The 21250-nt window shown below is 51.6% G+C and overlaps 1 protein-coding gene across 1 annotated transcript in view; it reads right to left on the reverse strand.

The window, feature by feature from the left end:
* Positions 1-21250, reverse strand: part of LOC140681553 (hydrocephalus-inducing protein homolog) — a 52496-nt gene that overhangs the window by 4660 nt on the left and 26586 nt on the right. The window contains exons 18-44 of the mRNA XM_072921467.1: positions 19291-19424; positions 17796-17932; positions 17036-17157; positions 16767-16949; positions 16220-16372; positions 14908-15132; positions 14459-14657; positions 13700-14001; positions 12754-12891; positions 11706-11893; positions 11349-11531; positions 10992-11111; positions 9615-9774; positions 9338-9510; positions 8983-9181; positions 8245-8344; positions 7519-7618; positions 6875-7043; positions 5702-5940; positions 5323-5383; positions 4502-4706; positions 3837-4132; positions 3151-3302; positions 2020-2212; positions 1353-1461; positions 513-767; positions 43-185 (exon numbers count right to left, since the gene is read on the reverse strand). Coding sequence (XP_072777568.1) covers positions 43-185; positions 513-767; positions 1353-1461; positions 2020-2212; positions 3151-3302; positions 3837-4132; positions 4502-4706; positions 5323-5383; positions 5702-5940; positions 6875-7043; positions 7519-7618; positions 8245-8344; positions 8983-9181; positions 9338-9510; positions 9615-9774; positions 10992-11111; positions 11349-11531; positions 11706-11893; positions 12754-12891; positions 13700-14001; positions 14459-14657; positions 14908-15132; positions 16220-16372; positions 16767-16949; positions 17036-17157; positions 17796-17932; positions 19291-19424 — 4638 coding nt within the window. The remainder of the gene's footprint in view (positions 1-42; positions 186-512; positions 768-1352; positions 1462-2019; positions 2213-3150; positions 3303-3836; positions 4133-4501; positions 4707-5322; positions 5384-5701; positions 5941-6874; positions 7044-7518; positions 7619-8244; positions 8345-8982; positions 9182-9337; positions 9511-9614; positions 9775-10991; positions 11112-11348; positions 11532-11705; positions 11894-12753; positions 12892-13699; positions 14002-14458; positions 14658-14907; positions 15133-16219; positions 16373-16766; positions 16950-17035; positions 17158-17795; positions 17933-19290; positions 19425-21250) is intronic.

The following is a 21250-nucleotide window of genomic DNA, read 5'->3' on the forward strand; positions in this document are numbered from 1 at the left end:
AGGGCCTGAGCAATGGGGAAAGGCAGAGCAGTCCACGCTCACCTTGGGGGAGAACAGGAATGGGGCATCTGCCTCCCACTCAAAGCGCATGAACTGCTTAAGGCTGCGGTTGGTGACGGCGAAGGTCCTGTAGCAGCGCTTCCCGACAGGACAGTCCCCAAACTCGATGTGATTCACTCTGACAGCTGTTAAGGAGGAGAGCAAGGGATCTCAGCATGCAGGGAGCTCCACCTGCCCCCTGACGTGCACAGACACCTGCATGTTCAATGCTTCCTTGCTCCAAGCCTTCCCCCCTCTGAGAGGGAGCTCCCCAGGCAGTTTCACCACTTCCAGGGACACATCCCTGAGCCAGTGACGTGCAGCACAGCACACACTGCTCTGCATGCATGGCTACCACGCCCACAGGCCACCAAGTCCCGTGGGAGACAGCCCAGGCCTGGCTAGAGGGAGGACACACATGATCAGATATTTTCCTCTTCCTTGCTCCACCTTGGCAGTCTCTCCTCTCTTACCATCAGTGATGTCTTTCTTCAGACTGCTCTTAACATTCCTTTCCTGTGTGTCATCCTCTAGTCCAAGCAGGGTGAATTCCTCCTTGTGGCCTTCACCCACCAGCTCTATTAGGGTCTCGTTAGAGTAGCTGTCCTTCACTAACACATGAATCTTCCCTTCCAGATGTTGAGCCACGGTGGGTTTGAAAATTACATCAAACTCAGTTGATTTCCCGGGACTCAGATGGAAGAAAGGCTTCTTTGGGATCTTGCTCGCTGCACAGCAATGGAAATCAGAGTTAGGTGGTACAGCTGTACAGAGGAAATATTTCCATAGCATACATGAGGAATAAGAGGTTGAAACCAGCTGCCTTCTAAGCACAGGTTCTACCCCCTGTGGTTCCAGAGTGGTTCCAGACCCTCTTCCTCTGTTCACAAGACGGCCACCTCCAGACACAGCTTAACCTCAGGCTGATGCCCAGCCCTCATTCCATCTGCTTCCAGCCAGCTCCAGCCATATGGAAAGCTGAGCCAAAGAGTGCTTTGGGCTTCTGCTGGCTGGCTGTGTGCTCAAGGGCTGTGTCTGTTCAGGCTGGTACCTTCCCACGTGCAGCAAATACCTCAGAGGGTCCTCTGAGGTAGTGGCAGTCCCCCACAACTCAACCCACCACGTCTAGAAGAACAGAACTTGCTACAGCTTGCTAGGAGGAGACCCTGCAAAAAGCCCCCAAGAAAAGCTTGGGGGACAGAGAGCCCAAGGAAAGAAACTGTGCCTAACATCTGGCTGCTGCTCAGAGAACCAAGAGCAGGGCACACATTTTCCCTCTGTGCACGATTGCACTTCATGGTTAATGGATTTACCTTTTCCAATGAGTTCCTTTTTCACATCTCCAGTGTGGAATACCTTGACTGGGGAGGTCCTGCCTTTCAAGAAGAACATTCCATGCTCATCCTCCAGGAGTAACATAAACTGAGAAAAGAGAAGCCAGAGCACAAGGATACTGTGAGTCCAGGATGGCACAGGGACTGACACTGCAGTGCTGCTGGTCCCACACGGGAGGCCAGCACCTCTCCCACTACAAACAGCACTTAGCACAAAAGTTAAGTCAAACCAGCCAGGGAAAAAAGGGCATCCAGAGGCATCTGGATAGAAGTGACACAGAACCAAACAGGGCAGAAAGTAATGAGCAGAATGTATTTAAACCACCTCTAAGTCTACTTAAAATGTAATAAACTGGGATCAAATACAATCTAATGGAACTGGGAAATCACACATGCCCATGAGAACAAAAGGTGACCTGAGAGACAGGGGAAAATACTCCACCACCTTTCTTGTGTTCAACTTAAAGAAGAAAGACTGGGCAGAAAATTTCCAAGAACTCCCTTCTTGGAGAACAGACGTCAGTCACTTGTTCAAAAAGAATTTCTGACACCTCTTTCCAGGTTTGCCATGTTCTTTGGGACCCTTCCCCTGTGCCACAAGCACTTGTTCCCAAACCAGACCATTCCTCGAGCAGGTCCTCCTCACCTTGACAGGTATGATGCCATCGTTACGGATGACCAGAGGGAGCACCTCTGAATCCCACAGCTGGAGCCTCTTGAAGCGCAGCACGGCGTTTCCCCTCTCGCTGCGAGCACTTGAGCACACGACTGTCAACCGCGGCTCGTGCCCCTTCCCGCTGATGGTGAAGGTCAGGATTTGGGGTTCAATTCCCACAGAGCTGCAGGAGAGGCACAGAAACAATTTCAGCTGGCACTAGCCCACTTCTCAGTGGGCAAGCAAAGCAACAAGGGCCACCCACAGTGTTTTCCTTGCCTGGTGCTCCTGTACCCCACAACACAGCCCCCCACCAGCCTCTTCCCAATCCACTCAGGGCCATTCACAAGAGGAATCTGCTCCAAAGAGCCAGAGCCTTCCACAATAACACTTAAAAATAATTTCACTTAATTGAATTATGCAGCACAGCAGGTAAATGAGAAGGCACCAGATGAGATATGGCAAATCCCCTGGCTGCAGTGAGATGAGACTTATGCAACGAGCAAAAGCACAGCATGGAAGCAGTACAAAAGCAAGAAGGCAAATAGAAATGATTGTCACTAGCAGTAAAGATCTTTTCCAAGAACAGTAAAAAAGCAATTGCTCATTAGAAATTAGGCTTCTCTTGCTCCAATTCAGCCACTAAAGGGTTGAGGAAGGGCAGGTCAAAGCCCCAGTTCACAGGTCCCAGGGCAGAGGAACTGGGCTCCTCTTTCATACCAGCTCCAAACACTCACATAAAATAGCTTAATGAATGCCAGGGGGTCACACAGGATCACTTAAGTTTACAGAAACAAAGAGAAAACGTGACTGCTGACTTGCTGGCACAGAAACTGCTTCATCTAAGCCTTTGTCCTTGGAAACCCCCAGCTCAGCTGCAGCACATCTCAGTAACTTGCGGTTGGCCACCTGTACTATTTCCCTGTCTTCACAGTTCCTCACACAGGCTAAACCATCAGCCTCATTCTCCTGCTCTAAGGGCTATTGGCTCCCAGATCATCTCATGCCAAGTACTCTGCCTAAGGCTACTGACAGCATTAGCGCTAACAAGAGGTCTGTGCCTTCCCAGGGGAGAGGCAGCTATCAGTGAGGCCTCCCCCAGTATTTCACAGGGTCAGTTACCCTTTTGGGATGACAAGGGAAGCCTTGAAAGTGCAGTTGTAGTTCTGCTCCTCTGGTGGGGTGAAGGTCACCGTAGCAATGGCATAGGATGAGCCGGCAATGGACATCTTGACTGGATACAACTTGAAAATGTTTTTGATAGGACTTTTTTCCTTGAGGGAACCCAGAGAGCAGTGTTAGGAGGAAACACCTTTCAACATGACGCAGTTTTATCCATAAATGCATTAATGAGAGCAGTCCCAGACACTGTGTCTTCCTTCCTGCTTCCCTGGGCAGGCTCCCTCCCTCCCAGGGAATGCCGACTTTGTGCTGAAGCACTGTGTGTTTTGAGGGCTGGCAGCTGCCCCAGCCTATCTGGGAGGTGGGCATTGCATGGAAAACCCTGCAAATGACCTAGAACTGGCCTTCAAGGAAAAGGAAAAGCCAGGGAGCCTGAGAAAATGCTCTTCTTTGAGCCCTGGCATGTCAGGTCATAACATCCCCTCTCTGTGTGTGCTTCCCAGAGAGGTTCAGAAGGATTCACTTCTCCCACCGAAGACCCAGAGGTGTGAGCCAAAACCAAGACATGCAGAATTCCACACAACTGCTCCCTGGTTCTGCTGCCCTCCCCTGCACTTTGACCTGCACTGAGCTAGCCTTGTCTGGGCCACAGGATCAATGCACCTGGAGAACAAAACAGGCTCTCAAACGGCCCTTAGAGGGCAACCACCTCCTTGGCCTTCTGTTCCACCTTGGCCTCCTGTTCTTACCTCTCCAGACAGCGGTTTGATGGAGAGGACCACGTCACATGGCAGATGGCGTGCGTTGTAGATACTGAAATGAGCTTCAGCCTCTCGCCCAACCTGAATATTGCTGAAGATGAATCTGTTCTCATCTGTGACGAACAGGCCGGCGCCTTTCACCGACTGCATCTTCTGGACGAGGTCGCTGCTGCTGCAGATCGGGTAGTCCTCAAAGATTGATGTGACGTCCTCAACAAGTGCTGTGGACACACCAGAGGGATGAGCATGGAGAAGCCTCCCTGATGTGTTTATCTGGACCCTGCTGGCCTCTCAGAAGGCTTGATAAGCCCTTTCTGCCCGGGTGACTGCTAAACCCAGCCTTGGGTGGGGGAGCTGGCTGAGGATGGAGCTCAGTCAAACTCAGCCTTAGAGAGCATTGCTTTCCTTTTATCCTTCCATGCATCCCTCTCAGCTGGGAGGGATGAGTCCACTGGTGGACTCGAAGAGGGCTGGAACCTCTGAGGATTTTAAGGAGGGAACCCAGGCCTAGCATGGCTCTCTGTCCAAGCAGCAAGTTCAGGTGCTGATCAGCAGCAGGTGTGACCAAGGGCACTGTGGGCAGTAGGTACCTGGGAGGCAGGACTTGGCAATCAGGGTAAAGGGAATGCCGAGGGGATTGTCCTTGGGGTCTCTGCCCGTGATGTCAATGTAGAGCTGCTTCTCACACGTCCCCTCCTGCCTGGCAAGGCATTCCACTGAGATCTTCTGCTGGCCCCCGGGACCGATGGAACCGGAACAGGGGGACACCGTGAACATGCCAACACTGAGGCGGCGCTGCAGGAAAAGTTCCAGGAGAGGCTGATGGCTAATGGCTGTGCCTTGAGCATCCCAGCAAGGAATATGTCCTGCCTTGGCCTCCAGCTGGGCCCAAGCACCCAGTCCCAGGGCAGGGAAGGATAACTCCATGGCCCAAAGGCAGCCCCAAGCTGAGAGCAACAAGCCAAGAGGAGCTGCAAGCCTGTCCCAAGTGGCAGAGAGAAAGGAGTTTGAGTGTGAAGACTAAAGGTAGTAGCTGTGATCCTCCAGAGGTAACAGAAATAGCAGAGAGCAGAAATAGCTGTGAGAAATGATGGGAGGGAACTGGGAAGAAGAAAAAGCAATGTTGTCTGAGCTCTGTGGACCGGGAGTTCAGTGGGGGATGTTTTTGCTTCTGTGGTGTGCACAGACCTACGCTGCCTCACAGCTAGCAAACACAGGACCTGCTCCCCTCTGTTGACCCCACCGCTCCAGGTCAGAGGCAGAGTACAGGACTGCCAGGGGGACTGAGCAGACACTGGACTCCATCCTGCAGACCATGTCCCACCCTGTGGCGATGAGCCCCCAGCCCGGGCACAGCAGCATCTTCTCACATCCCCTGCAGCAGCACTGCTGGGGAGCAGGAGTCACCCACCTGTGTCGAGGAACTTGATTTCCTTCTCAGTGAGCACTTTGCAGATTCCCCTTGCTGTAAACTGAGAGGAGAAAGCAGAGGTATCTGTCATGCTGAGCTGCCCTGCCTTCCTCTGAGGCTGAGGCTGGCCTTCCTCCTCAGAGAGGAAAGCCTTCCTCCTGATGGCTCCCAGAGAGCAACCTGCAGCTCCCAGTGCCGGACAGAGCAGCTCTATCACCAGCTTCACACTACACGTGGGGTACCGAGGTGCTTTTTTGCTCCCTCTCCCCAGACCAGGGATGCAGATGGACAATAGCCCAGGTCTCCTGGCTGCCTGCCCCTTACCAGCTGTGGGGTGCTGCCTCCTCACACAGGAAGGGTGGTGCAGGGCTTCTCCTACCTTTTGCTTTCCAAGGCTGATGCCTCCTCGGGTGCTTGGCGGATGCAGAATTTGAAGTTGAGTGTGCCTTTGTTGTCCAGCACGACCGTCAGGGTCTTCCTGGAGCCCTTGACCATGGCTCCGAAGTTGATGGGTGAGGCAGGCTCAACGCTGCACTTGCTGTACTCGGCTTTCGCCGACACCCTCAACGGGATGTTGCCGACAAGCTCGCTTCCTTCACCGGAGCTGGCATCTCTCACCTGCGTCCACAGGAAGGGAGGTGACCAAAGCAAAGAGGCCAGCCTCCACCCCAGCCCCCAGCCTCCACCCCAGGCCTCCAGTTTACCCCTCCCATTTTAGGCACCTCCTCCAGAGTCCACTTAGGAATTCTCAGCTCCACTTAGGAAGCCTCCCAAATGGTTTTGAAAGACTGTTTGTGTATGTAGGAGAGAGGATTCTCCAGTCAAAGCCCTCCTTCCATTAGACACCTGTGGGAACCCAGGGAATATCCCCCTGTCTGCTCTGGAGTGCTCTGACTCCCAGGAAAACACTGACTTTGACCCTCATTCATGGAGAAAACTTCCAAAGCCTCAAGGTAAACTAGAGACCACAAAAGTGTGAAACAGATTGTAGAGAGTACTTTAGTATGTCACATAGGGGAGAAATTTAGGTTTTAGCATTTTTAGTATGTTATAGATGGGTTCAAGATGAAAGATATAGGGTGTTGTCTTGAGTTCCTTTCTTCTTTCTTCTTCTTCCTCTTTCTTCTTGGCTTTAGGTGGTATCTTGTAATTAGGTAGAAAAATCTGCATTGCGGGTCGTTAGGGGTCAGTTATTGGGTTAGAAAGGGAAAAAATGTAACTTCTCAATTGGGTAGTTTAGTTTTTGATTAGACTTAAAAAAACCTTGCAGCACGAGGTTGTTGGCCATTTTTGTGCTGTTTTCACGCATGCAAGGTCTGGGCACAGACAGTGTGCTGAAGTTTTGGTAAGATAACAATAAAACAAGAACCTGAAGACCAAAGAAGTCCAATGTGTCTCTCATTCCTGACATAGAACTGTTCCAGAAGGGTCTCCCCTGCCAGGGGAGCCCTCAGGGAGTTGACCAACTTGGGGCCCACAAACTCACGGGCACCTATCCTGTTTACGCTCCCAAAACACCATGTGATAACGCAGCCTGGCCCAGGCAGCTCACCTGACAGTACAGGATGGGTTTGTCCTTGAGGAGAATTTCTCTTGTGGGGTGGAAGAGCATCTCAACATCCACGCCAGGCTGGGAGGCAGTCAGCATGCCCGACTTAGGCTCAACAGTGAAGTGGGAGGCCACGTCTCGCATCCTGGGACCTGCACCGCCCAGCATGAAACTGGGGAGAAAGGGAAGGGATGGAGATCTCTGCAGCTAAAAGTATTGGTGCCACCAGCACAGCCTGGACTTTGCATAGGACCAGAAAAAAGGAAAAGCTCTGCTCAGGGAATCCTGGATCTTGACAGAGAGTGCAGACAATCATGAGGTTACTGCAAGAAAGCTCAACACTGACAGTTTTCATTCATTTCTTTACAGAGTCTCAGAAAGAGAAAGGAGGTGACCATCAAAGAAAGGCAATGAATCTCAGCATTTCAGTGGCTGAAATTTTGGGGCTCTCCTTTGGGCTCCAGCTGAGCTGTGAAGAACTGTTGGTTTGTGGCTGGATTCTCTGGTGAAATAACTGATATTAGAGAGCCCAGGGTTTGTACTTACCACAAGGTAGCCAGCATGGAAACAGGTTCTAGCCATTGACAGAGGGAGAATTCAGGCCTGGGAATCCGAGGAAATGCTCACTACCAGGCAGCTGGGCTTACCTGTACTCAATGTTGTATGCCCCTTTGTTCTGTAGAGTCAGGACGTGCTTCGCATTATCGAGGACATTAATGGTTCCAAATTCCAAACTTCCACCTGGACCTGCGGAAAACCCACAGAGCGAGGTCAAACACGGTATTTGTGAGCTGCTGCAGAATACACCAGGTCACAAGCTACATGGAGGTCTTGGCACAAAACCCTTTTCAGTAAGTTTCCATTCTTGAAGGTGTTTTCCAGCTACTTGTCTGCCCTTTCTCTTCTCACTCAAAATATCTGCAGGCTTAGTAGCTAAGGAGCTCAGCTCCCATTTCCTCACTTCCAAGCACAAATCCAATTACTTCACATGCTGTGCTGAGCCTATGGGGCTTGCCAACTGCCTGTTCACGTCACTGCTGTTTCAGAGCCCCCAGATCCAATCTGCTCATGAAGCTGCACACTTCAAAGGTCAGAGGAAAGAGACTTAAGGCTGTCAGTGCCCTGACGATGCTTTATTCCACACAGCTTGCAGGGTATATGCTTTATGCATCCACGCCATCCTTGCATCCCATCCCATCCCATCCCATCCCATCCCATCCCATCCCATCCCATCCCATCCCATCCCATCCCATCCCATCCCATCCCATCCCATCCCATCCCATCCCATCCCATCCCATTCCATCCCAGTGCTTTGGGCACCCAAAGGTAATGCAGTGCACCTGCACTGCTTTGTTTAGGAGGCATCCACTGACCTTCAGGCATGTCAAAGCTCAGAGAAATGTTATAGACCTCTGCGGAGATTTTGATGTTTTCGGCCTGAACAATCCCCAGGATGTTTTCTGGATCTGAAACCTGAGGCAGCAAGGAACAAACACTGCTCAGATTGTTCTTTTGGTAGACAGCTTGTAAGTCCTTGTCTCTGCTGGCTGCTTCCCCTGTGGCCTCCCTGGCTTCACAAGCGTTGGAGGACGCCCGAACTTTGCTAACCTGTTCATCTCATGGGCTGCCCCAGTGGGATTCTGCCACAGTAAAACACCCTATCAGCCCAACTCTGCACTCTTCAGCAGGGAATGCTCTCTTGGAGAGGCACAGAGATGTAAGAACAACCACAAGAAGTGTGAGGTGTCTTAGAGCAGGTGGCATTGACAACCCTCTCCAATTGCTTAGCACCTTCTCTGAAATGCACACCTAAACCATGGGGAACAAAATCCCAGGGGGAGAGTTGTTGCACTGTGGAAGAGCTTCAGACAAAGTCCAATGTAGAGCCCACGCTGCAGTCTGTACAAGCAAACAACAACCTCCAAGCACCCACAGGGACAAGGTTGTGGTACAGGCTCAGGGTGCAGTGTCTGGTTATCTGGGGGGACGTGGATGCACTGCACGTTCTGGCAAACGCTGTGTAGAGGCAGAAGTTGGGGTCACAGCACCCTTGTGTCTGTCAGGTGCAGCTCTTCCTGCCCCTGCCCCCAGCAGCACACAGCCCCTCTCACCTCTAGCTGGAGAGTCTTCTCAATGCTGCCCATCTGCCCGGCCCTGAAATGCACTGTCACTTCAAACTCTGAGCGGGGATCAATGGCGCCGTTATCTTGTGACAAGGAGAAGTTCTCAGCAAGGTCATCCAGCCCACTGAGCTGCCAGGCCACGGGCAGCAGGGTGTCGTTTCTCAGGACCAAGGTCCTGCTGTCAGTGCTGCAGAGACAGGAAGGCACTTGGCATCAGCTGCTGGATGGCCACACCAGCCTGGCCACTGAATGCAACTTGGAGCAGCTCCATCCATGCCCTGGAAACCAGAGTCAAACGTTTTCTCTTTGTCACAAGACTTGGAGTGCTTGTGGGATGACTGACCTGTGCAGAAACTGCTTGTTAAAAGACAGCTCCAGGGGGCTGACCTCCAGCTTCATGCGCACCCCAAGGCAGCACAGGCTGAAGACCACTGGCTCCGGGTTCTTCCCAACGCTGCAGATGAGTTTGTCTTGCAGGAAGCCAGGGGAAGTGGGGTATGCCCAAATGGTCAGCTCCTGGACATGGCCCCACAGGAAGAAACAGAAAGAGCTCTGTGTGAGAGCAGGAGGAGCAGCCCCTGGGCACTTCTGCGTCCCTGCTCTGCCTGCCCCTCTCCTACCTGCTTCTGCTTTGGTTTCAGCGCCATGCTGGGAGGGTCCAAAAGGAACGTCTCTGCTTCCCCAGCATTCTCAAAGAGGAACTGGACCTCTACATCCATGGGGGAGCTGTTGAGGATGGTTATATTCTCCGCGTTGCCAGGACAGTTCTGGGCCTTGTACCTGTCCACAAAAGGGGAAAAGGCTGCAGAGCAGACTGTTGCCTTTGCCACACACCAAGGAGAGCACTGTGTGCACCCGAGGAAGTGATGCTGCAAGACCCTGCTCTAACAAACAAAAGTGAGAAATGGATCCCAGGCAGGGGCATGGCCGTGTGCTCGTCCTTGCCTTACTCTGATGCCTTCCCCAGCCCAGAAGCCTGATGATGCTCAGGCCACTGCAAGAGTTTTTAACACAATGTAAATTCAAAGGTGCCTAGGAAAATAACACTACACCAGGCACATGGGTTCTTTCCCCTTCTTTCTTGGGGGGCCTTCCCTGCAGGGTATAAGGAAAGGCTTTTGAAAAAATAGTTTAGCTAATTTCTTTCATAAAGGTCATGAAACTGCTTTGGATTTTATGGGTTAGCGCAAAGTCTGAGAAAGAAGCATAAAGCATCAATTCCCAAGAGCAATGCAAAAAGATAACAAATGATCCTTCTCTCAGGTGTGGAAATTACTTTGGATTAAAAGGGTTAAAGAGGCAAACAGAAATCCCAGACCATCTATCAGTCTGGCTAAAGATTGTCTGTTTTTTAAAGTATTTTGATTTCATTTACTTGGGTTGTCAAAATAGCCCTTGCCCTCCAGAGCTCCCATGGAAGCCAGAACTTAATACTAAATGTCATTAAAAAGAAGTGACAGTAAAAGTAGAAATACACAATAGCTTAAATGACAAAGTGTTTAGGCAGACTTTACCCAGCAGTGAGGAAGCATTGTCATTACAGGGAAATGTAATTCCTGCTGTACGTTACCCCCAACACCCATTGGCAGGTCAATAATAAAATCTTATTAATTATTAGAGGTTAATGAAAGGTTTACAAAACCATCTACAGAATAATTGCTCAATCAGGCTACCTGCAGAGCTCAAAGCACTTCACAAACCACCATAAAGTTCATTTCCTAAAGGGTGAAGCTGAAATGTGGAGGGGGACAGAAGTTGCCCCCGAGTCACCTTTGGACCGGCAGCAGCAAGGGGGCCACCAAGGCACCCACTGGGCAGGCAGAGCAGCTCCTCCAAGGCTCATTTGCCTCTTTTCTGCTCACGTTCACACATCTGTGGTCCCTCAAACCCATGTGTCTCCCAGGACTCTGCCAGGGACTGCCCTGGGCTGTGCCACCAGGACAGCCTGTCTCCCTAGACATGTCACAAAAGTACAGGGCCCAGCAGGGAGCACGTACCACTCTCTTGATTTCCCACACATCAGCGGCCCAAAGTGGAATCGCTCTGTGCTTTCAACATACTCCTTGAAGATTATTTCACCTTCCTTCATGGTTTTCCTCCACTGTGGAAACACCACCCTGGGCAGAGAAGGCGGGGAAGGAAGAGCTATGAGATGCTCCGAGTAGGAAATGTCGTCAGAACGCCAAAACCCCTCCTGGAGGCTGAGGCACCATCTGCCTTGCCAGCTCCAGCACAGGAGGAGGTGCTGGGTGACCTCAGGCAGCACGATCTGCCCAGGCAGAAGCCCCAGGGGTCAGCCCTGGCTGTGGTTCAGGGGCAGCAGTGGTGTGGGGGCTGCCAGGGGCCAGCCTTACCGTGGGTCCTGGCTGATGCTGGGGTACAGGCCAGTGCCACAGCAGGGCAGCTCGTACGGGCGCTTTGTCTGCACGAGCTCAAACCTCAGCGTCTGCTCAAACTTCCCTGGCTTTTTGGGTGAGAAGTGAACCTTCAGTTCCACCTCACCGTGGGCAGGCACTACCCACCGGTACCGTTTCAGCCTGGCAATTAAAGAGGAGGCTTCAGACGTTGCTGAGAAGCAAACAAAATGAGGAGGGTGCACTCGCCATCCCCTGGAGGCACTGGCACAGGGTCGCCGTGGAGCTGGGGTCGATGGACCTTGTTTGGCAAGAGGACCAAGAAGCAGAGGCATCACCTCCTCCTGTGTGGCTCACCTGAGGAATTCTGTGGGCATTGAGGCACTTTCCATCGTGCTTTTGCTGCTTGTTGGGGGGGAATCCTGGGGACTTTCTGTTCTCTGTGTGGACACCTGGCTCTCCTTTGCAGAGCTGTCTCTGCTGGCCGCTTCACCCATCTTTGGTTGGCCCTCGGCAGAACCGCCCCTCATATCTGGGGCCTCGGCCTAAGGGGAGAGAGAAAAGGGAGAGAGAGGTGAGCCCTGAGGCATCCCCATCCTGGAGAGCAAAATGGGGCTTTCTTCACCAGCAGAAGAGAGAATAAATAAATAAGTCCACCTGCCCATGGACTTGGTCTTCCTTATTGGTGTTTCTTTTGCCTAGGACTGTTGGAATCCTAGATACCGAGAATTTTAAACTTTCTGTGCTAGAAGGCACAGACTTACAAAAGAGCACTGCATTTGACCTGAGGCTGTAGAGAAGACTTCCAGAATTAATTAATAACACTGAAATTATGAGTGTGTAGTTAGTTAGAAGTGTGTAATGTCACAAAGTAAAAAACTTAGGGTTTAAGGTTTTAGAATATAGAAATAAATATGAAGCAAGATAAAAGCTTTAAAGCAAAAGCAAATTCTTCACCTTCTTTTTCCTTCTTCTTCATAAAGTTAAATAATGTACTTAGAAAAAAAGTCCACATTACAGGCTTTGAAAAATCAGTTATTAAGTTAAAATATAATAACCTAAGTATCATTTCTTAGTTAAATAATTTAATTTTAAAAATCCTCATAACAAAAAATAGTTAAACATTTTATACCTTACCAATAAAAAACTACAAAACTCACAGCCATGAAACTGTTTTTCTAATAAAAACTAATAATACCTAAAAATAATAAACACCTAAATACAAACATAAAATACCATCTCAAATACCTTCAATCCCAACCTCAACAAAAAAAAAACAAACAAAAAACCCAACCAAAAAAACCCAACCAAAAAAAAAACACCAAAAAAAACCCCCACCTAGGACAACCCTTCTCACTCAGGACCCTTTCCTCAAAGGAGGTTGATGGTTTAGGTGATTTTTTACCTCTTGCGGTGCCAGGAGGGTGAAGGGCTCCACACGCCCTGCAGGGCCCAGCCGCTCCTCTGGGTACTCCACTATGGAGAGCACAGCAGCAGGGGGAAGGGGAGGCCCGTCGGGATGCAGCCCCAGATGTTCCAGCATCTAAAACAGAAGAGGAAATCCTGCTTGTACTTGTGTCACCTTGATCCTCACAACTCCTTTAAAGGCACTGAGCTTTAGGCAGTGGGGTTTTTGATTTATATGAATAGAAGTGCTTTGTTGTGCCCGCTGGGGTGAGCGGGCTCCAGAGCAGAGGCAACAGCTACAAGCAGGACCAGGAGAGAAACCTCTATGGGCAATCTCAGTTTAGTCAGAGAGAAAAAGAGAGGTTTCTGCCAGGCTAGATCCTGGGAAAGAGTTGCAAAGGAATGTAAATAATCCTCTGTCTCTCTTGTTGTTCACATTGTTTATAGATATGGTCTGCCACTGTGCATCATTCACTGCACACCAATGGTGTGAGATTTTTTACTTTAAGACCACTGAAATTAGTCTGTACTATGCTCTCCATAAAGAGTGATGTATTTGAAATGAATCAGTTGAGTTGTGCTGTTAGAGTTCACATCCTCTAACTCCAGCCTTCTGGAGTTCTCTCATTCTCGTCCTGCCTCAACAGCGACAACCCTCTCCGGAGTGCCTCAGCTGATGAAAACAATGACCATGAGCTGCCCTGTCCTGTTCATAACGATTTCCAGGCTGGGAAACTCTGAACAGACAGGACACTTGTACACAGAGCACTGCCACTTCCTGCCCATCTGAGGGATGGTGATAACCTCCCCATCCACACAGATGTCATTGTGGAACATCATCAGGGGCCTGGACAAGGCTCTGTGCCATTATCACCTGTGGGGACACAATGCTCCAGGGCCCACGACCACGGCAAGCTCAAGATCTGAGCCTTGCAGGGTTTTACCTGGTCCTCCCTCGGGATCTCCCCCATCATGGCCCTCGGATCTGTGACCTGCATGTCCAGGCACAGCGCCCCGTCACGGCAGTCTCTGACTGCCCCTTCTGCAATTTCACTTTGCGCCTCCAGCTGAAATGACTGACGACTCCTTGGAACTTCACGGTTTTGTTCAGGCTTCTTCTCCACCTTCTCCTGGGGCTTATTGGTCTTCTGAGCAATGCGCAGCTGGCACAGGTCAGCCCGAGAGACAGGATTGCCAGTCGCTTTCACCATGGGCTCAGAATAGCTCGTGACAAGCCTGTGATATCCTGCAGTGCAAAACCAGGGGGAAAAGTCAGCCTCCTGCCCACCTGTGATCCTCATCCTCCTCCACATCTCCTCAGACCCTGGGAAAGGAGACTTGGTGAAAGCAACAGGAGCTTCTTCTTTTTTTGCTAGGAAGGTGCAAATATAAAAGAGCCAGTGATATTAGACCTGGCTGAAGAACTCATCCAATCCTAGTCTTTATGGCTAAGGGACACAAGGGAATATCCTGATTATTCCCCCAGTCTGGCAGGCAGATAGGGGCTTGCTTTGGCTACACTCAGGGTTGGGATACCACAGCCCTTCACCCAAGACTTTCTCCACCAAGCTGGAGAACAGGCAGTTGCTAAAAGCATGGGCTTGCCCTGGAGAGCAAGGTGAGAGTTCAGGGTGTACGGAATGGACTCCCAGCTGGGACCACAGTCAAAACAGACACTGCCAAACCCTCACTGTTTTTCTGACCTGGTGCTGCCTTGCCCTTGTCCTCAGCCTCAGCCCTGACCTTGGCCTTTGCCATGGTCTTGAGCTCTGCCTGTTCAGCTTTCAGCCTCTTCTGTGCTTCATAATCCTCCAGCACCTTTGGGAGCAGCGTCCCACCCACGGCGCATGGAGGCATTAAAAAGCTCTTTGGGTTCTCAGAGCCCAGTGCCATCCGCAGGATCTGTGTGTGTAGGGAAGAGAAACCATAGCAAGATTCCTTTTCTTGCCTTTTATCTCACATACTCAACAAACCCGATTTCTGTCTCCTCCCTTCCTCCCAACAACACAAACTATTTAATTCCTCCCACAGCATGTCGGCAGAGCTGGCCTTGCCCTGGGGATTGCCTCCATCTCCTGGCACAAGCCCGGCAATGCTGGAGTGCTGAGAAGCTTGGGCAGCACGTACATGGGGACCAGACCTGCCTTCTCACCTTCACCTCCTCAAAATCCAAGGAGTAAAACTCAATGGGGAAGCTGCATGGGTTCTTCACCACCACGGTGGCCTCCACCCCATCGCTGTCCACCAGCACCCATCCCATATTTAGTGCTGGGGGGCTGAACTCCAGCCGTGGCTCCAGACCTCGTCCTGAGAGGTGCAGCTTTAAGTGATTGCTGCTCCCACACATGTTAAGCCTCAGTTCATTCTTGTAAGACCTCTGAAAAGAGAAAAGTGCAGAAAACTCATCCATGAAGTCCTGGGTGACAGGACCCCAAATACAACAACGCTTGCCCCAAGGTCAGGGTGTTATCAGTTCCTCCAAGGTGAACAGAAAACAGGTATTTACTTCTGCTAGGGACTACAGCACCTGTGTCCTGGGTCTAGTAACTGGCATGAATCTTGGTGTGCACTGAAACTGGGTATTTGGGTATCAGATGGATGTACAAAGACTGTCAGGCATTTTCATCTGGTCATGCAGGAGTGCAATGCTCATGGGAAGGGCCCTTGGGGTTACAGTGTCCAGGCACTGTCCTGGCACTGCTGCATCAGGCAAACACCAACTCCAGGAGAGGGGCAAATCAGCTCTCGCTGGCCAGAAATAAGGGTCATCTTCCCTGCTTAGTGTTTGGCTCCGGTCCAAGCCAGACACAAGATGGTTACATCTCTCCAGCAATTAAAAGATCCCTGGGGATGTTGGTGAGCACAGAAGCACTTGTGTCCATGCTGGTACACACTGCCAGTTTCCGAGACCCAGCGGCCACAGGCAAACTACTTTTGGGAATGCTCCATCCTTTAAGTTGAATCCCCAGCTGCACGGCAATGTGCAGGCAGGCCAGAGCCCCAGGGACTGCTGGCAGCACAGGTGACTGTCCTGCCGTGCCCAGGAAGGTGTCTGGTGGCTGATTTGTCTGTCAGTCCTGCAGCAGGATGAGCCCAGCCTGGCCATTCCAGGATTATCCCCTGCGAGTGTCTGTGACGCCGAGTGTCGCAAGTGCAAATACAGCCAGGCAAGGGGCAGGCTGAGGGGAGTTGGGCACATCCCCCCATGTGCTGAGAGGCAGCCCTGGTGCTCTCTGTGCAAGCTCCCTGTGGGCATTTCAAAGCACATCTCACGGGAGGGCTCTCTGGGGTGAACTGAGCCACGCTGAGTATGTGTGGCAGCACATTTCTCCTTGTGCTGCCACAAGTATGGGCTTTGCAGAAAGCTCCCTGTGAAGGCAGAGCTCATACCACACTCTCTGCACCAGGCCCTCATTTCCAGATAGCCCTGACAGGCCTCCCGGGCTGACACCTGCCAGTCTCACCTCCTCCTTGGGTGTAAACCAGATTTGTAAGTTCTGCCACCGTTGTGGATCAAGGGTTCCTTGGGAGGGCATCACTTCAAAGGGACAGGGCTCATCCTCTGGCGCCCGCTGCTTCTGGCGTAGGGCTGGTGTCACGTATTTGTGCTGATCCTTCTGGGCACAGAAACCAACTGTGTGAGGTCTCCTTGGTCTGCGAGGACAGAGCCTCACTTCCTGAGTGCTCTGAGACACTGATGCAGTGCTAAGAGCACCCACAGCCAAACCAAGAGCGGCCCCCATAGCTAGAGCTGGAGGGAAAACCTGTAGACAGGGCAGGCAGACAGGGAACTACTGTCCTCAGAGGAGGAGGAATGGGTGAAGATGGCAGAAAAGCAAAGCATCCGCTAATGGAACAGGCTCAGGCAAACCAGCCTTGATCCAGACCCTCAGAAGCTTCCTCCAGCATGCTGTAGACCCAAATGCTCAGGCAGCCACAGGAGCAGAAAGGGCAAGAGACACAAAGAAACCCAGCCAAGAAGTTACGTGTTCAATGTTGCCTGTGCTTTACCTTCAGAACAGGCTTGATGGACCATTTGCAGGGGGCTTGGAACCGGTTGTAGAGCCGGATGGTCTCAACCTGGCACTGCCCAACAAGGATGTCAGAGAACTGCAGCGTGTTCTTGGAGAGTTCAAGTGACGGTGCCAGCACAGTGGCACAGAGGCGGATGTGAGACGTGGGGCCATTTGTCACCTGGACAAGGACAGAGAATTCAGCAGAGGGTGCAGGTGACATCTGCTGCTGTGCCCAGCCTGCTCCTGCCCCAAGAGCTCTGGTACCTCTATGGGCAGCAGCACATCCACGTCACGCGGTGGCTGGTGGGCACTTTCAAAGTGCACTTCAAACGCCACGCTGTGGCTGGGGGGCAGGCTCTTTATCAGGCCTAGGTCCACACTGAAACCTGGAACAGATGAACACAAAGCAGCTGAGATACCCGAGGAACACGAAATGTGCCATAAGCACATTAAAGCCTTACAGGTGTTCTGGCTGAGAGGGCTGGGGAAAGCCCCACACTGTTCTGTGACCTGGATAAAAACTTGGAGTACACCTGAACAGCCCTCAGACACAGTGAGGCACTGTGATGGAAGTGCAGCCTTGCCTCGAGGCCTCTTTTGGAAGCCTCTTTTGATCCACCAGAGGATCCCACTGGCTGTTTCTTCAATAGAGGATAAATACAGGTGCTCTGACAGTGTGAACTCCAAACAAAGCATTTCCAATACACAGCAGACCCCACTGGTTGCCAAAACAAGCCCACAGAGTGCCCAAAGAAACTCGATGCTTGTGGGAGCCAAGGGCAGAGGATGCTGAGAGGTGACCAGGGTGATGAGCCCACCTGGCCTCTGCACTGAAGCGTTAGGGCAGTCACAGGCAGGCCAGGAGAGGTCCCTGGGCATGGATGGCCAGGAGAATTCTGCCTCTAAAGCTCCCAGCAGGGGCACTGAGAAGAAAACAGCTCAAAAACCTCCCCAAGTTCAGTGGCTTAAGCTAATCTGAGACACCTCCTTCAAGGCCACAGGAAGTGTCTCCAGCACTGCTCACCTGTATCCTGCAGGGCAGACAGATCAGCCTGGAAGGACACTGGGATCTGCCCTGCGTTGGTGATCTCCAGAGTGCTTCTCTCAGTGAAACCCTTAAGGACAGGGCCCATGTCCAGGATATACTCGGGCAGCTTAACTCTGCAAGGAGGATTAAGGACAGTCCTTAAACCACAGCTGGTTGCATGTCCAAGAGGACAGCCATAAATAAAGTGGCTATTTCTTTATTCACCACTGTAAAAACTCAGCTCAAGCCCATGAAACCCGTGGCCTGACCACCTGGCAAAGAGTTAGGGAAGTCAGGAGGAGTCCTGACAAGTCCTAGGTTGTATCGGCTACTAACAGTACCTGCAAATAAAATTATTTAAAATGAACACTGCCCACAGCTCCTCTGCCATGAAAAGCCAGTACAGGTGAGTCCACTGGTCCTCCACTGGTCTCAGTGGAACTGCCCAGCCTGGGGTACAGCCTGAGGCTGAAATTGTTTGGGGCCTAGAATGTGATTTGCCTGCACAGGAAATCTTCTTTGTCCTGCAACCAGACCACATGATCTGCTCTGCAGAGCATCTGCTTCCTGCATTGAAACCTCTGCTGCTTGTGCTGCATCATGATGGTCACAGGGACCCACCAAGTTTCCTAGACAAGCCCTGCCACCCCACCAGGATTCAAGCCACCTGATTTGGGGTTTTAAAGGGTTTGCTGACATGTGCGGTTCCCTTCTCCTTTTGTTTAGTGTTGCAGCATTTTTGAGAGAAAGAGGACATGAGTTATGAAATTTGAGCTACTCCAGTCTAGGCCTCAGATTTGGGCCTTGTGAGGCCTTCAAGCCTCTGACGCAGTTAAAAATTCAGAGCTTGTGGTGCAGATAGAAATAGTCTTAAGGTGTGATGGGGACCACTGGGTTGTCTGGGTGTGAATTAGTATAGGTTTCATAGTGTAAGGTGTAGGCCGTTTTAAGGAAAAGATAAACAATATTAGTTTGCCAATCAGAGTGTCTTTGTTTCTGTAAACTACGTGGAAGCTTATATAAACTACCATGTTATCTCGAATAAAGGGAGAACGTTTGATTAACCACATTGGTTCAGATCTGCGTTTGTCTTGTCCAGCTTTCCGTTTTCCTGAGATTCCCTGGCTTTTGTTTAGCGTGCTGTTAGTTGGAACCATGACGTCAGCTGGGAGCTGTCTCTTTCAGAGCTAGTCAGCAGGGACAGAATTTATCCTGCCTGGAAGGGCTTGAAGGTCTGCACTGGGTCCCCTCAGCTCTAGGGACAGAACCCCACACCTGTGGGGAGCTGAGCAGTCCAAAGCTCAGCGTGGTGCTGGGGAAGGGAGGACACCCCACTGCTCACGTGTGGCGTGTCACAGCCACCGGGACCAGACCCCTTCTGAAGTCCAGGCTGTTCCCAGCTCTGCAGGCCCAAGGAGCTCTCAGGAGAAGGGGACATGGCTGGGTGTTCCCCATGGGGCACCTGGGGATGGGGATGGGAGTCCCTACTCACTTGACAAGACTCTGGCGTAGCTGCTTGTTAGGAAACCTGCTCTTTGGGAGATGGTATGTGAGCCTTTTCAGCCGCTCCAGAGCAGCCTTCTTTATCAGCATCCTCATCGTCTTTATCTGCAGCTGAGTGTTTGGCTGGGGAAAGGGAAAAAGTGCCTGGTTAGCAAAGCTCCTTCCCAAGGCCCAGCTTGCACCTGAGAAAGGATCCCACCCTGCTCTTGTTGGGAGGGGGTGTGGGGTCCTCCTGTCCGGCTGCTCAGTGTCTGTGACACCCCCTGCTCTCTTAGCCAGGACCTCATTTCCAGGTAAGTAACTCCAGCATCTTTGCCTACCCAGATTCTTAGCAAAGCTGCTCTGGCCAGGCAGACAGACCAGCCAGGAACCTTCCAGAGCTCCAGACACTTGCCTGCTCCCAGCCAGTACCAAGGCAGCTTGGACAAAAACTGTCTTGAAAGGGAACCAGGATCAAGCTGGTGCCTCTTGGAGATGAGCACCACCAGCACAGCCCCAGGGCACAATCAGGCAGCCGCTGTTAAGGTCTGTAACTCTGGCAGGGCTTGGGTTAGGACCAACAAACTCCCCAGCAATGACCTGCATCTCCTTCAAAGCACCATCAACTCCATCCCTGGAGCATGGCCTTCAGGACCTCTCCCTGGGGTAGCCGGGAAGTTGATGCAGCCCCAGAAGAGACCATGACCAGAGTGGCAGCCCTAGGGGCAATGCTGAGGTGACACAAGGTTGTAGGTGGGCAGGGAGGTCCCAGGTGCCATCAGGGCACTGGGGAGCTGCTGTGGGCTGCAAGGGGCTCAGGTGACACGGAGAAGGTGGCATGTGCCAAACGGGGCTGCAGCTGTTCTTACTACCATGTCAGAGCCAAGCAAACGGGGCTTCAGGTCCTGAGTCTTCGCATCCCGAGTCTCCGAGGTCTGAGTCTTTGGAGTCTGAGTTTTCAGAGTCTGAGACTTCAGGCTCTGAGTCTTCTGAACAACTTTTGATTTATTCCTCTGACTGTACTGTTGCAGGGGTTTTACAGTCTCTTTCAGTAGCTTCTCATGTTTTTCATTTTCTGAAGGAAGAAAACGTCCGCAAAGAGAAGTGTGAGCAAAGTGCCAGTCCCATTTCAGCTGGGAAGTCCCTGCCTCCCAACACTGGTTTCTTCCAGAAAGAAATCCCTCAAGCCCACTATGGGAAGTGAATGCTGCTGCTCCTCGCTGAATCCTCACGTTCTCTCAATCCCCACCGAGGAGCATCTCATCCTCGGCAATGTCACACAAATCCAACCCTGCCAGAAGCCCTGCCAGCCTCTCCTACAGCTTTCCCAAGCCCTTCACTCTCGCCACCATCCTTCAGGACCCTGCCAGATGTGCTGGCAAGATCTGCAGGATGGCTCCTGGGACAAAGCCCACATGGCATCCTCTGCTCAAGACTCATGAAGCAACCAGGGGGGCTTGAGTTGGCCTGGGAGTCCTGCAGGCCTCCAGGCTCGGTGGGGATTGGCATGAGCTGCCCCATGGGCTTACGGTGGGGAACAAAACCAGAGCGGCCCTTCCTGGGGGCAGACAGGCCGTGCCCACCTGTGGTGTTCCAGGGCAGGTTCACGCTGATCAAGGGACAGCACGCTTCTCCTTTCAGGAGGATATTTTTTGGGTCCAGGTCATCCACTTTAAGCTGGTAAATCCTGGTGAAAGCTCCTGGTATTCCCGGCATGTAAGAGAATTCCAGCACTTGCTTCTTGCCAGGTGCAATGGAGCCCTGCAGGGACAGGAGAAGAGGGAGGGAATGCATCAGAGTGTTTGATGGGGGATCAGGGGACAGACAGGCTGAGGAGACAGACTCTCATCTGGAATAAACCATCGGACCACACCACCTTCGTGATAAATATATTACAGTGTTGGCTTTCACAACTCTTAAATACAATGTGGTTTATAATGTTGACTTCTGTAAAAGAAGTTTTGCTAAAG

Source organism: Taeniopygia guttata, chromosome 37, assembly GCF_048771995.1.
Source record: "Taeniopygia guttata chromosome 37, bTaeGut7.mat, whole genome shotgun sequence".
Taxonomy (NCBI): Eukaryota; Metazoa; Chordata; class Aves; order Passeriformes; family Estrildidae; genus Taeniopygia; species Taeniopygia guttata.